Genomic DNA, 15,529 nt, shown 5'->3' on the forward strand with positions numbered 1-15,529 from the left:
AGCGATGTTTTTATATTGGGGCTATAAAAATTCTTCAGGTCTGCAAGTTCTACAATAAATTGACATTTTTTACAATATTTTATTTAAATACTATTAGAATTATTTGCCATATAAAAGTGAATGGGAAGAAAATATTACTGAAGTTCAAGGTGATGGGACTTACCTGAGGTATAGATGCAAAATAAACAGGAATCAAAAAATAGCCATGTATTTGGTGGGGGGAAAGGTATGTTTTTCTCTGAAATATTTCCCTTATCCTCTGAATTATTATGGAAATTATGTTCCTATATTAATGAATACGTTTTGGGACTATTTTAGGTGAACTAGAGAAGTTGAGAAAGGAATGGAATGTATTGGAAACCGAATGCCATTCTCTAAAAAAGGAAAATGTTTTGTTATCATCAGAACTGCAGCGACAAGAAAAAGAATTGCACAAGTACGCAAGAACTCTTTTTTAGCTTCAAAATATTTCTTTATCTTAAATTTTCATCTAAATTAAATTTAAATTTTATACTTAAATACCTTTTGGGAGCAATGTTCAGCCAGACTCTTTTTGGCTATTTGACAAGTTATGCACACTAACTGAATACTTCAGCAGTGTTTTATTTTTACTTCTACCTTCATCCTACATGTCCTTTCCTTTTGGTGTACTCAAGGAATATATATTCATGGAATACAACTCCCCATACAAAGCCCTGAACAAGCAAACAGCAAAGATCTATAATCAGTGATTGAATTTGTCCTGTAAACTAAGTGATAAAAATTTCAAATACAAGTTGTTTTTCTTTCATACCAATGATCCCTTCTGTTAGTAAGGGTGATCAGAAGATTACTATAATAAAGAATTTGTAAGATTGAAAGATACAAATTCAGCTTTTGAATTTCACAGTTAGTTATATAAAGACTAATAATGTATAAGATCAATTATGTCTTTCTAATATCCAGTACCTTACAAACAAACCAACGAAGGCAATAAATTTATTCCAGCAAATTTAGTGGACTCCTGCTTCCCCACCAACATTTGATGTATAGTTTAAAGTTAATTTCTTCCTGGGGCTCCTAGATGGCTCAGTCAGTTAAGCGTCTGACTTCCGCTCAGGTCATGATCTCACGGTTCGTGGGTTCGAGCCCTGTGTCAGGCTCTGTGCAGACAACTCAGAGCCTAGAGCCTGCTTAGGATTCTGTATCTCCCTCTCTCTCTACCCCTCCACCACTTGTGCTCTGGCTCTCATAAATGAATAAACATTTAAAAAAAATTAAAATCAATCTGTTAAAAATTTGATCCATTCCATATTTTTATTTAAACAATTTTATGTTCTAATTCAGAATGCGAAAGTAGTACATGTTTACTACATTAAAAACATTTTAATGTTTATTTTTTGAGAGAGAGACAGACATAGAGTGCAAGTGGGGGAGGGGCAAGAGAGAGGGAGACACAGCATCTGAAGCAGGATCCAGGCTCCCAGCTGTCAGCACAGAGCCCAATGCAGGGCTTGAACCCACGAACCATGAGATCATGATTTGAGCTGAAGTTGGACGCTTAACCGGCTGAGCCACCCAGATGCCCCTGTACATGTTTATTATTGAAGTTACTCTTAATTAATCCATCTCCCTCCCCACATTACACCATAAATGGGAGTCCTTACTCTCCTGTTAACCTTGTGTTATATCCTCAAGAGCATCAAGGTTAGCAAAAACTTAGTGATCAAGGTAAGTTCCCATAAAAATAAACTTTAGGGGAAAACAATAAAGAAAGGACTAGATATATCAGAAAATGGTAAGCCTCATCTGCTCATAAAGAGTAGCAATTGCAGTAGATTATACATTTTGAAAAATCAAGAACGATTGAAGGAACAAGATGTGTAGATTTATTCTGTAAGATGGCTTCTTACAATACCATGTGTTATCAATACTATAAAACTTCTTTCTCTTTCAGTGTCCTATCTTTCCAGTATTTTGTACATCTATGCAATACACATTTATGTGTTATACTTTTTAAATGTTCAGAGATAATTAATAACAAAGAGTAAATATGTTTGTAACATCTAAAATTTTGTAAAAACGGTTCCAAAATCTGAACAGGACAAAATAAAGGCCCAGACACAACTATACACATGTGAATGTTTATGTATGTACCAACTGATGTTTGTGTTAACAGCACATTTGGGCAAGTTGTTTGGTATAAAGTGATTGTAAGGGAGGCAGACACGCTCAAATTCTTTATATTTGGAATCTTAGTGAATCCATTTAGTTTGGTATTCTATCATAAGCAAGAAATACTGATCTTTGGGGCTCCTGGGTGGCTCAGTTGGTTAAGCATCCAACTCTTGATCTCAATTCAGGTCCTGCCCCTGATGTTGGGTTCTACATTAGGAGTGAAGACTACTCAAAAAAAAAAAAAGAAAAGAGAAGAGAAGAAATACTGATCTTTGATTACTAATATTGATTATCTGAAATTATTCCTGCTTTGGGATTATTGATATTTTAAAGATTTAAACTTGATCCCTCATTCTTAAGATGTAATTAATCGGAATCTGGCAGATTTTTAAGTGCTGTTTTTTAAATTACTTCAAATTTTGTTGAAGTATCGAAAAGCAACAAACTCCTTATGAGTTAGAAACATACATCTTATAAAAATATTAGGTCCCAGGGGCGCCTGGGTGGCGCAGTCGGTTGGGCGTCCGACTTCAGCCAGGTCGCGATCTCGCGGTCCGTGGGTTCGTGCCCCGCGTCAGGCTCTGGGCTGATGGCTCGGAGCCTGGAGCCTGTTTCCGATTCTGTGTCTCCCTCTCTCTCTGCCCCTGCCCCGTTCATGCTCTGTCTCTCTCTGTCCCAAAAATAAATAAAAAACGTTGAAAAAAAAAAAAATATTAGGTCCCAGAAGGGTGGAATATATTATATCATTAGTCAAGGTTGTCTGCCTAAAGTCACAAACTATTTAAGACAAATTCTGTTTCTTAAGCTTTTCTGGTTTAGTGGCCCTCTCAATTTATTTGGTAAGCCACCTCAGCATTTAAGGAGCATTTAGAAGTTAGACTTTCTTTACAGAGTCTTCTATGTCATTTAGTTCCTAGCTATATTGGACTGACGTCACACTCGCCCGTAAGAATTGGCCTGGCATACAATCAGAATGGGATTTACGCTCCATAGTGCCTTGGTTAATAATATTGAGCCTGAATCTTATGATCCATTCTGAGAAGCATAAAACTGTCATTTTGAAAACTTTATTCTTCTTTAGCTATTTCTGTTGTAAATGGGAGCCACATTCTTTCAAACAGCTACACTATTTAGGTCTTTTGTTTTTTGTGATGCACAAGGAATTGAACAAAGAATTTCTGTTCATGCCTATCAAGCTGTTTTTGTAGTGTGTAAATTGGATTTTTTTACATCAAGTTATAAAAGTAATTATAGAATTTAAGCCGGAAAACAGCCTCCAAAATTATTGAGTTCAATCTTCTTATTTGACGATGGAGGGCACTGAGACTCTCCTTGTGTTATTTGTGTCTGTGTAACATGGTGCCTGGCACAGATCTAAGAGCTCAGGAAATGCTTGCTCAGAGAAGTAAACTGCACCAATTAAGTGACTTGCTCAACATCTTACAACTTAATAGTGGCAGAGCTAGGGTCTAGAACCCAGCCTCCTGGTTCTTTGTTTCATGCTTTCTCCCCAATTTGGTGTGTCTTTTTTCTTTACTTGAATTGACAGTGGCTCCTAAGCTTTAAGTTTCTATTTGTCCAGTACTTAAGTAAATAAATAGTTGAAAAGTGTGCTATTTTCCTGGGGAAGCCCCACACTGTATCTTTTCATAATACAATTAATATAACGTGATGTAACAAAACATGCAGTTAGTCACCTCCTACTTCTACTTTCAAGATTTCAGCCTCTGTGTATATTTGATAATCTGAAAATAGAACACAGCTTTAAACATGCAATTTTTTAGTGTATAATGCTTTTTATTTATTGAATGTATCTTATTATTTTTTATGTACTTTTTCCTCCTCTGAAATTTACTCCATCCCTCCTAGTGAAATGTATAAGAAATTGGACTTCCTGCTATGTCTAGTTTCTACATGAATTGAATAACTGTTAATATTTATGTTGCAGTTCTCAGAAGCAGAGTTTAGAGCTTACCAGTGATCTCAGCATCCTTCAGATGACTAGGAAAGAGCTTGAGAATCAAGTGGGATCTTTGAAAGAACAGCATCTTCGGGATTCAGCTGGTTTAAAAACTCTTCTCAGTAAGGCTGAAAACCAAGCAAAGGATGTACAGAAAGAGGTAAAGCGAAAAGACATTCTGAGCCCAATTATGGTTGGACTTAAAGCCAAAAGCAAATCAGATATTCATGCTAGTTAGAAATAAAGGGAAGCAGAAGTCCCATTACCTGTCACAAAGTTGATAATTGGAGCATCTCTGCCTGGTGATTTCTAGCTGTGTATCATGGTCCATATATAGAGAATTCATTAGTAGACTTTGGTCTCAAAAATACAAATATACAAAATTACATTAAAATTTTTTCTCTACCAGTTAGTTGACTTATATGAGAAGCCCTTTGTACCAGATTCCTCAATTCATTGTTTATCTTTCAAAGACAATATCATATTTAATTTGGAATACTTTTGGAAAACAAAGTGGGGCCTTACCATAATGCTGTCTAAACCCCTCAGTGAAACTGGCCTGAAAGTTACTTAAAATTCACCTCATAGCCAGCCAGCCAAACACAGATCCTGTGACCTTTTACTTTCTTCTCCCTCACCTCCACCCCTTTTTCCCCTTCTTCCCTTCTTCACAAATATGCATGCTCACTTTTCATATCATTTGGCCTAAAACCTTGACTTGATTTTGGAGTAGAGACCTCACCCAGCCTCTTTCTGAGCAAAACCTTGAAGTTGACAATGAGGCAATGAGAGCTACATTCAGTCTTGCTACCTTATCCTCCCTGCATTGAGTCCTGGCCAGCCCAGGGGACAGAGAAGGCTGGTGCATCTTGACGTACTGGTCAGGGCCCACCCCAGTTATAGACTCACTCTCTCTCTCTCTCTCTCTCTCTCTCTCTCTCTCTTCAATGTTTATTTATTTTTGAGAGAGACAGAGAGTGCATGCACGAGGTAGGGAGGGGCAGAGAGAGAGGGAGACACAGAATCTGAAACAGGATCCAGGCTCAGAGCTGTCAGCACAGAGCCCGATGCGGGGCTTGAACTCACGAGCCTTGAGATCATGACCTGAGCCAAAGTCAGACAGTTAACTGAGTGAGCCACCCAGGCGCCCCAGCTGTAGACTCTCTTAAGTGAAAGATTCATTATACAGAGAAGGAAGTTGAAGACAACTCTTTGTCTTTAATAACAAATTTTCCCAAAATTGTTTTTAGAAGATCTGTTTAATCCAGTTTTTCTTTGCACTTCCCTTTCCTTGTAGTATCCTGAACGTGGACATGATTATTGTTCTTCTGTCTTCATGTTTGTTCTTAAAGAAAAAAAACTGTAACATTTTTTATTTACATGTGGCCATATTGATTTTGTAACATGTCGTTTTTATCTTCTTGCTAAGGATATGCGTTTTGGGAGAAATCTCATTTAGTTGGAACACAAATTTTGTGCCAAAGTAAATATCCTAGTATTTAATACTGTAAGCACTTTGTGCCCTTCCAGTCCATATGCCATAGTCCTTTCAAAATCTGGGAAGAATGCTGTGGTTGCAAGATGACTCTGTTGTATGTTACTATGAATGCACTGGCCGTTGTGTTGCATTATTTGTTTGCCTGTTTTTGGTCACTGAGCAATCAGTGAGAAATGCTTTAACTGCTTCCTCAAATGGCAGTGGCATGTTGTCACAGCATCTAAATTGTTGACAGCTCTGGATTGCATTAAATGCAGCACATTTAAAAATATGTCTGAACTTGTCAATATGTTTCTTTTCTATTTTCTTGTTCAGTGTTTTCCATTGTGAAATGATGTGTAGTCATCACACTCCTTTGTAATGTAAAATTGCTTCTCTTTCTGTTTGTCCTGTCGTCAACTATTGGACACTAGTCTGTAACTAAAATGTTCTTTAATGAGATTCTTTTATCTGTGTAATCCACTGCAAATGAATTACTACTTTTTACTAATGCACATATATTCTCTTTCAACATTTCCCCTTTGTTCTCCTTTCTCTCATAGAATCATGCTTAATGTGCACAGTATCATGTATCTTCAGCACTGTAACAGGCTAAACTATTACAAGCTAAGCAAGCCAGATATGATTATTTTTATGAAGAAGAACCAAAGGTGTTGTTGGTAATATTGTGTGGTATTTCCCTCTTACTCAGAACTGAGCTCGTTTCTTACCTTCGAGTTAGAAAGCAAGATGGAGCAAAAATGATATCCAAGCCAGGTGTGAAACTAAGGCTGCAGAAGGTGACCTTTGTTCCAACAATTAAGTTTTATATACATGGCAACTTTTATTTGAACATTTAACCAAAAAGAAAGTACATAAGAAAGGAAATTTGAATCTTCAGTATTAAGAGGAAATAATGGTATATTATCTTTATATTTGATTAAAAGCATCTTTATACTTGAATTTAGTAGGGGTGTCTATAACTTCAGAATTCATAAAATGTTGAGTATACAAGTCAGTCGTGCAAAGACTGCCTCAGGAAAGTTGTTTGGCTTCACCACCTGGCTGTGGAGCAAGGGCCTGAGCCCTTGCACAGGCTGAAGGTAAACAGCAGGCACTCCCTGACTGGCTGCCTTCCTGTCACTCTGCTTCACACCCCCTGGAATGGAGAAATGATTAAGTGCTTTGGTGTAAAGGGCAAGCTGGATGTAAGAATAGTGGAAAAGGAATGTAAGGGAAAATTTAGGTCAGCAAAATCACTGTTAAGAATCAGGTCATTGAGAACTGATTATGTTCTAAAAGACTAGTCTAGGTATGCTAAATTTGCTTTGGCAGCCTGCCAGCAGCCTTCCGCCTTCTGGAAGGAAGTCCACAGACCCCACAAAAAAAGTTGTCATAAAGTCCATGAATCTTACTCCTTGGTTCATTGTCTGGCATACTACCTGGCCTTTTCTGGGAATGTTGTTAGGTAACAGGGAGTTCCCTTCACATTTTGCCTCCCTCTCTACACCCATATCTTTATTCCCATTTACTGGTGATCTCTCTGCTGACCCTAATCCCCCTGCTCTCACCTCTTCTGACTAATGTTTTTATACATTTGCATCCTGCTTCATATTTATCTTTGGAGTGCATAATGACGAGCTCCTAATTAATCACTCCAAAGTATTTGCATTATTCAGAAGCACCACGTAAAGGTGTCTTTTATTGAGAAATTTCTGGGATATAGGAGGAAAAAGGAGAAACCTTTCTGGTATGCTGGACCCATGGTATATTTATATTCTACTCAGCCATGTCTGTCTGTCTTCCTTCTAAAACCTTCAGAGATGGGAGAGTGGGGCAATGGAGGCTGAGACAAAGGCATAACCAGCAGCAGAACGGTTTTTGTTCTGTGACTGGGAGCCCAGCTTTCATGTAAGATGCAGTATCTAGAAGTAGAACCAATCTAGAATTCTGGCCTCCTGGGCCATTTAAAGTAGGGGCAAACTATGCTGTGTCTTGCATTGACCTCACCAGTGTTCATAGGATACACAAGTCTGTCTGAACATTAAGTTATATTCAGTGAACTGGTTTTCAGAGCAGGAAGTGGCATGTTTCACTATAGAAAAGTATTTATCAGGAACAGCTTCTTAAAAATTATTTATTGATGCTTATAAGTTTTAGGTAGAAAGATAGAAATGCCTCAGTCATAGTGGTCAGTACTTTAGATCTATTTCTTTACTTTATTTGCCTAGAAATTCATTATCCAGAACACTTTAATACCCAGTGATGCTTGGGTAAAAGAAAGCCTGATGGGAGTTAATACTTTTTACTTCAAGACTAAAATAGCTTGGCTGACATTGGTTACCAGGATATAAACTCAGACTTCCTAATCTCACCATTTAATTAGCCTTCGGAGTTTTTCTTCACTTGCCTTTCTTTTGGCTCAGTTTGAAAATTACTTTACTTTTCTCCTCTAATTCACTTAATGGAAAGAGTGACCCTTTATATTAGAAACAGATGACACAATGGTGATTTCTCTCTCTCTCTCTCTCTCTCTCTTTTTTTTTTTTTTTTTTTTAAACTCCAGGGCCAGAAAGTTCTTACATAGAATAAAGTTAACATGAAAGACTTCCTATTATTAGTGCAAATGGTTCTTATCCTCCTTAAAACAAAAAGGCTTGACTTTGGTGTTGCAGGTGGCTAAACAGGGTCTGGTATTAAGCCTGAAGAGAACCATAACTTCCTACCCATTTTAAGTTGAGTCTGCACACTCTTTTTTCTTTGCCTTTAGTATGAAAAGACACAGACTGTACTCTCAGAACTGAAGTTGAAGTTTGAAATGACTGAGCAGGAAAAACAATCAATCACAGATGAGCTCAAACAATGTAAAGACAACCTGAAGCTGCTCCGAGAGAAAGGAAATAATGTAAGTCTTTGCAAACTTGGCTTAGCTTTGACTGAGAGGCAGGTGAAAGCCCTGAGATAGAGTTTTCAGAGGACTTTATTACTGATTTGAGAAACTGAGGCCTGTAGTATGTAAACTAAGCTTTTCGTTATGAAATTCCATGATGGAATCATTGTACTCTCAAATTGTTGAGTAAAAATTTGCCCCTTTAACCTGTATCCCTACGAAAGCCTGAGGAATGCCTGGAGGAAGAGCCTTATTTGCAAGAAAATAATCTACCTAAGAACTGTCAGATTTTCCCCAGATGAATCTGAAGTTCTGTCACCAAGCCATCATCTGGCACTTCATTTCCCCTGCTGGGAAATGAAGCACTGTACCACCAGGGACCCACCTAAGAAAGAGTAGTACATGTCGACTCCTCAGCACTTGGCTGTACCAAAAAATGGAGACCTAATTATGGTTTTCATTTTACACTAATAATGTTCTCACTAAGGCATATTCCCAAAAAGCTTGGAGTCTTTTTGACCTCCTATAAATATTAGGGAATATTTGGTGAGTTTCTGTAAAGCCGTGTGTGTGTGTGTGTGTGTGTGTGTGTGTGTGTGTGTGTCTGTGTGTGTGTGTCTGTGTGTGTCTGTGTGTGTGTGTGTGTGAGAGAGAGAGAGGGAGGGAGAGAGAGAGAGAAATTGGAACGTTTTCACATAAATTGAGTTTAATATTAATTTGTTTTTCATTTACTAGAAAGGCAGATAGTCTTTAAAAAGATGTTATACTAAATATATGTTGTGTTATTATATGTTTCGGTGATCATTGCCTTTGTGGGACCTAACTGGTGGCTGTTCAGTGTAGTTGGTTGTGCTCTGACTTATTTCAAATCCCTGTCATGGCTTGGACACTGCACTTGGACATTACACTGGTGTAAGCCACACCCTTCCTACAGAGGAAAACACTCTGCTTAATTTTGCCGCACAAGTACAAAAGAGTGATGTTGCATGGCCATTCAATTATGCAGTTGCACACAAAATGTTCATGAGTTGTGTCCAACTGTCCTTTGCTATTAGTTTTTTAGAATATAAAGTCTTGTTGCTTAGGCGGAAGCCTTTGAGAAGTTGATAAATTGGGAATGGAGGCTTTATGCTAAGCAAAATTGATTGCATTTATTTTGAAAATGTAGATTACAGACCTCTTCTGAAATCAGATCATAATGGTTTGGTTATTTCTCTCTTTTGTGTTAAATCATATCTTTCTGAATTTGGAATTTCAGTCCACCTTCTACTAAATTAACCTGCGAAGACATCTAGCATAATCAGAATGGATACCCCTGTACTGTTTAGAACCTTTTCAAAAGTAACCTGGCTTTTATTATTTATAGTTGTATCAATAATTTGCCTAAAAGGTGAATTTCCTTTTTTTTATCATATTAGACTTATGATAATAAAGTTTTCTCTGCAATAAAACTCATTGCAGTAACTCCATCCAATTTTAAAAATTAATTCTATTCTGGTAACATAACTGAAAGCCTTGAGACTCAACTGCCTGTCTTTATATATCAAATGTTTATCACACATTGTGTCAGATCTCTTGCTCAGTTTAGGAAGGATACATCACAGGGCATTTATTTTTAAGCTTGAAAGCAATACCATCTCAGGCAAGCGAGTTTTGGTTTTAAAAAAAGGTTTTGATGGAGGGATAAAATAAACTTTAGCCACTTCCAAGGGACTACATTGTCAAATAATGGATTCCAAATACGGAACAAAAAGAGTGTACTGTCAAGCAGAGCGTTGGTCGCTGAAGTGTCGCCGTGGCTCTGTCTTAACATGCTACATTTCATTAGCGTGTTAGGGGCACCCACAGTGCCCATTGCTCCCAGATGTCCCTTTAAACTGGTGGTTACATACCGCAGTCCGTCATTCTGGATTGTATTAGATGTCTTTAAAATGTTTGAAATCAGTTCAAAACCTGAGTGCTATTACTTCTGTTACCTCAGTCTTCCTACCCTCCTTCCCACCTCCCGGGGTCTAAATCATCTTATCTGATTTTTTTTTTTTTTATAGCATAAAATGATTTTAATATCCCTTCCCTTCTTTAGCCTTCCATATTACAACCCGTCCCAGCCGTATTCATCGGCCTATTCCTGGCTTTCCTGTTTTGGTGTTTCGGTCCATTGTGGTAGAGAAAGGTACAAGCACTACTGTTGAGTCCTTGTCTGTTTGTCCCCGTCACCTGTTTGTGCCATATTTGTAATATAGTGCATGGCAGAATCACACAGGTATTTTGTTACCTGAAGCAAACCCTTCATTTAGTATGCCATGTATTGTGTCATACAAATGAACTGAACAATCAACTAATCACATAACATTTTGTCTTGTTTCCTTTGTAGTGATGCTAACCATGAATTAATTCCAACCTAACCAGTTGTTAATGTGCTGCCTTTAACCGAGTCTTTGTCTCTAGCAAACCGGAATACACTATGAATTGTTGCAATATTAGCACCCCCCTTCCCAATTACGTTTAATCAGATTTGAATGAGAAATGAAGCGTTTGCCTCTTTGAAGTTTTCAGCCAGCTTTCTTCCCCCTCCTCCTTTCCCTCTTCTTTTCTGTAGTGTAGAATTTCTTCATTTCAACCCTTTGCCTGTATTTATACTGTGGCTATGAAGATGAAAAAGGATGAGATTAGCATAATGGACCAGTGGCTCATGATCTCAACCCCAGTGTGCATTTACTTATGCGAGTATAAACCTCCCCGTATCTTTCTGAGCCCTGATCTGCAACATCAGAATATTTCTTTAAAAGCCAACTTTCTCAGTGAGACTCTTAGAACATGAGTGGAAAATAGAGCTATCAACCAGAGCACAGTGATCTTATAAAGCCCTCCAAAAGCTAACAGGGAACAGCCCGCCCATGCTTGCCTGCAACAGGCATGCGTGTTAGTAGATCATATGAGATAATCATGTGACATTACTGCACTGGACATGGTTTTTACCAAAAGTATCAAAGAGACAGTGTCCTAATAGCTCTTCCCCATCTTGAACCCCATCTGATCTTGTCTTCTGTGGTTTCAAATTAGAGGATCAAAGCTTAGACCATTTTCTTTCTATCACCTTACCCACCAGCTCCTTCTGTAAAACTATCCCCACGTAGAAATCTGGTTTTAATCAAGAAATAAACATTAAAAAGCGAAGAAGAAGAAATAAACATTTTAAGCAGACATATATTCCAGGCATCTGTGTACATCAGTTAGTTGCAATATTTGGACACTGGAGTAAATAAAGCAGGCTGAGCCCACAGGGTTTCTTAGGGGTCACTGTTAGGTTTCAACTGTAACAAAATTGAAAACTGCTCAAGACTTTCCTGAGCTATACGTGGCTTCCACATAATGGTCCTCTAAAAGCGTTCCTGCTATAATGGTTCTCCTCACACCTGACTCCCTCACCTGTTTTCTTCTCTTTTTAAAATTTATTCTTATGCAAAGATAAGGTTTTTCTAATATTCTGTTAAGTATTCAGGACTCTCTGGAACCAAGGGGTTAGTAGGTATGAAAAGAGAGGGAAGAATGTGATATTGACTCTCGGTTTCTTTCCACACAGAAACCCTGGCCCTGGATGCCCATGTTGGCTGCCCTGGTTGCGGTGACAGCCATCGTGCTGTACGTGCCAGGTCTGGCCAGAGCTTCTCCATGAGAGCGTTTCTTGAGTCCGTACACCGTCCTCCCTTTAGAAGCTGGCATCACACTCATGCTGGGGACAAACAGAACCATTTTCTTCCTTTTTACCTCTTAAGACAGCAGAAGTGCAAGAATACAGCTGTAGGGTCATTGCTTTAACTTATATAAAATGTATCTATCTATAAAGAGGGTATAAAATTGTGACTTTATTCTACTGTAAGCAATAATTTGCTTGCAATTTTTCATGTAATTTTTAAATTAGTATGTTGAGATTCTGAATATTATGGTGGCCTAAAGTAGGCTTCTTGGTACACCAAATTATTTATAACATTAAATTTATGGGTATTTTACTCTGAATTCTAATGGCCAGATAATTCATTTTTCTGATTCGATAACTACCCAAACCAAACAACCAACACATACATGGGAAGAGAGGCCCTGTGTGCTCAGTGCCTATCAGTTTGAAATATATACACATATATATATATTTTTTACATATTTACGCCATTTTTACTTGTTATAAAACCACTGAGCTATTGGGAACAAGACTTAGAGACAACTATTTGCGTGGATTTTCTTTCTTTCTTTCTTTTTCTTTCTTTTTTTTTTTTTTTTAAGAAGAAATACACTTGGAAAATATTCTGTTCTAGTGATAATTTGGGGAATATGTGCACGCTTGTTCAGCCTTAATGTGACTTGACGATGTGGAGGACATCAACTTTGAAAAACTTTCCATGAGAGTGTGTATTTTCTTGAGCAAACTGAAGTATTTCTGGGAGCAAAAACAGTAATTCTACAATTTCAGTGCAGTAAACCAAACTGTTGAGTCAATTGGAATGCAATTTATTAAACCTCATGTATTTAAAGAGATATTTTCTTTAAAAGCCAAGTTACTTTCTCATATACAGCATTTTAGGAAGCATGATTTTTTTTTCTATCATCTCTTCCTCCAAGCATGTTTAATTGAAGAAAGAATTAATATCTCTTTAGATAAGCTTTTACTGACTTAATTTGGTTATGATATTTCAAAGCTAATTCATGTTCACGGTGAGCTGTTGTTACCTACCAACAGATTTCCTGGTCAGGTATGCAAATGGTTATTTTCTTTTTACTGTTGTTAATTGGGACATTCTGTTTACGAGAAGCATTATTCCCAAGATTAGTAGTGTTCCATGCACAGTGAAGCACCTAAAAACACTGCTTGATGTTATAAATTTAAAACACAGAAGTGAAAGTTTAGCTATGGTTTTGTGCGGCACCACAGTTATGTCAATAAAATTTATTTAGGTCATAGAATATCCTAAAGTATCACCTAGTTAAATTTTTCAGTCAGCGCAACTGGGAGGGAATGTCAGTGAATTGGCTCGAATGTTCTGTGGCCATCCACAGGCCTAGCCAAGTGTTGAAATAGAAGTTTAGGATATAATTTGCCTTGTGATGTTTGGCAGTCGTTGTTTATACTTTAAAGGTTATATTTTAAGCTATTTGGGATTTGCTGTTGGGAGTATCACTAGATTTATGGAGGAATTAGTCACCAATGACTTGTAGAAAATGCTGTCATATAGTTCATTTCATCATTTTCTGTTGCAGGAAGCCACTCCACCACAGAATGCTAATATGCCAGTGGTACCCAGTACCTCTTGTATATAGGTTATTGCAAATATTGTTCTGAAATGCTTAACTTCAGAATTACATTTTTTAAAGTAAATAATTGTTTTAAATCTATTTTGTAAAGATATAAAGTACAATAGAATTTCTGGAGTACAGATTAAACTATTTGCACTAACACACGTGATGTGCATGATTTAATAAAATAACTTTACTCTCCCTATGCATTTTTGAGTTGGATATCATTGAAATTCTTAGTGTTGACTCTACTGTTAGATTGTTAATAGTCGTTTCTTGAAATGACTCTTTATGCACCGTAATATATATTTGGTGTTCTTCAGGGGTTAAAAGAAAACACTGAGCTGTTGCCTTCAAGTTTTATTAGCCTTTTATTTAACTTGCTGCTCTAATTTTTCCCCTTTTACTATGGTTATTGTTAAAACGTGACTCACTTGCCAGACAAGTCTCTTTAAATGTAAAGTCTAGTATCAATATTTACTTTATTCAAATTGAATTAATGGGTTTTTGTAGTTACTGCCAGTTTTCTTAAGAATATGAATGAGCCTATTCATAAGCAATACCTCCAGTTTCGTTCAGTTCACTTCCAGGTTAAATAAAGAATAGGATTGTTCACTGGTAGTGATAGTCATTAAGAAATGTTAATCGTAGTAGTTAAGATTGAACAACCCTGTAATGATACATTGAAGAATTACTCAGAGGTGCTACATGGCTGGCTCAGAAAAGGAAAGGAATGTGGCTGGTGAAGCTAAACAGAGCCTTATTGGCATCCTGGCTCTGCCTTTTATCAGCTCTGCTGCCTTGGGCAAATCACTTATCTTCTCCGAGCCTCTATTTCCTTGTGTATAAAATGGAGAGAATAATATCTATGTGTTTAGTGGTAGTATGAAAATTAAAAAGATGATACACGTGAAGTGTCATCCAAGTGATAAATGAGAGTTTATGAGAATGTCACACTGGAAAAGCTGCCAATATGTAAGTTTTAAGTGAACCAGTCAACTATTTAAATGAATTGACCCAACTATTGAGACTTTCTGTGCATGTGAACGAGATGTAACTGCAGCGTTAGGAATCCTGAGAAAGTGGCATCACCTAGCTCTGTGTGTCCCCTTCATGGTTTTGTCTTTGGGAAGTAATATGCTTAGTTTGATAATGAGCCAAAGCTTACAACAGTTTGGAATTCCTGTTGCAACTGCCTTCAGAGCCACGTTGAGTCACATGTGAAAACCTGTCACACTGCTGAATAGTCAGAGGCTTGCAACTAAAAATAGTATCGCCTCCCTTGATCTCTGACTGTAATCACCAGATTCTACCCCAGCTGACTCTTGGCTCCTTCCAGTGGCTATATCTACTGTCAAAAGATGGAGATCTGCTACATACAAACTACCTACAAATCAACTTTGTTACAAATGTACAGCCTTGTTTCAAAAAATTCACTTCTGGAAGTTCTGAGAACATAATATGTGTGCACTAAATGGTAATTACCAGGACATTTAATGTAGCTTTTTTTTTTTTTTTCTGGGTAATAGTGATGGGTAAATAACCTAAATATCCAGGAGTGGGTCATTGGTTAAATAAATTGATATTGCCACCCAATAGATTACTGTGCTTGCAAAGTATATGAGAAGATACTCATACTATATTAAGGTAAAAGCGAGAAGTTGCCAGTGTGGAATAAAGCTGGTTTTATAAAGAAACAATGTAGGCAGATAGGATATGTTCATAGAGGACTCAGATTTACACTCAAGCTAAGTAGTGG

General features: G+C 37.4%; 1 protein-coding gene across 25 annotated transcripts in view; it reads left to right on the forward strand.

Annotated features, from left to right (window-relative positions):
• The window catches only part of LOC122214492 (sarcolemma associated protein), a 151,622-nt gene extending 137,647 nt beyond the window's left edge, over positions 1–13,975 (forward strand). For all 25 annotated transcript variants that reach the window (XM_042929766.1, XM_042929752.1, XM_042929756.1 and 22 more), the window contains 5 exons: positions 319–436; positions 4,106–4,277; positions 8,365–8,499; positions 10,568–10,657; positions 12,068–13,975. In XM_042929766.1, the coding sequence (XP_042785700.1) occupies positions 319–436; positions 4,106–4,277; positions 8,365–8,499; positions 10,568–10,651 (509 nt within the window). In that variant the 3' untranslated portion in view covers positions 10,652–10,657; positions 12,068–13,975. The remainder of the gene's footprint in view (positions 1–318; positions 437–4,105; positions 4,278–8,364; positions 8,500–10,567; positions 10,658–12,067) is intronic.
• The last annotated feature ends 1,554 nt before the right edge of the window (positions 13,976–15,529 follow it).

Source organism: Panthera leo, chromosome A2 (assembly GCF_018350215.1).
Source record: "Panthera leo isolate Ple1 chromosome A2, P.leo_Ple1_pat1.1, whole genome shotgun sequence".
NCBI lineage: Eukaryota > Metazoa > Chordata > Mammalia > Carnivora > Felidae > Panthera > Panthera leo.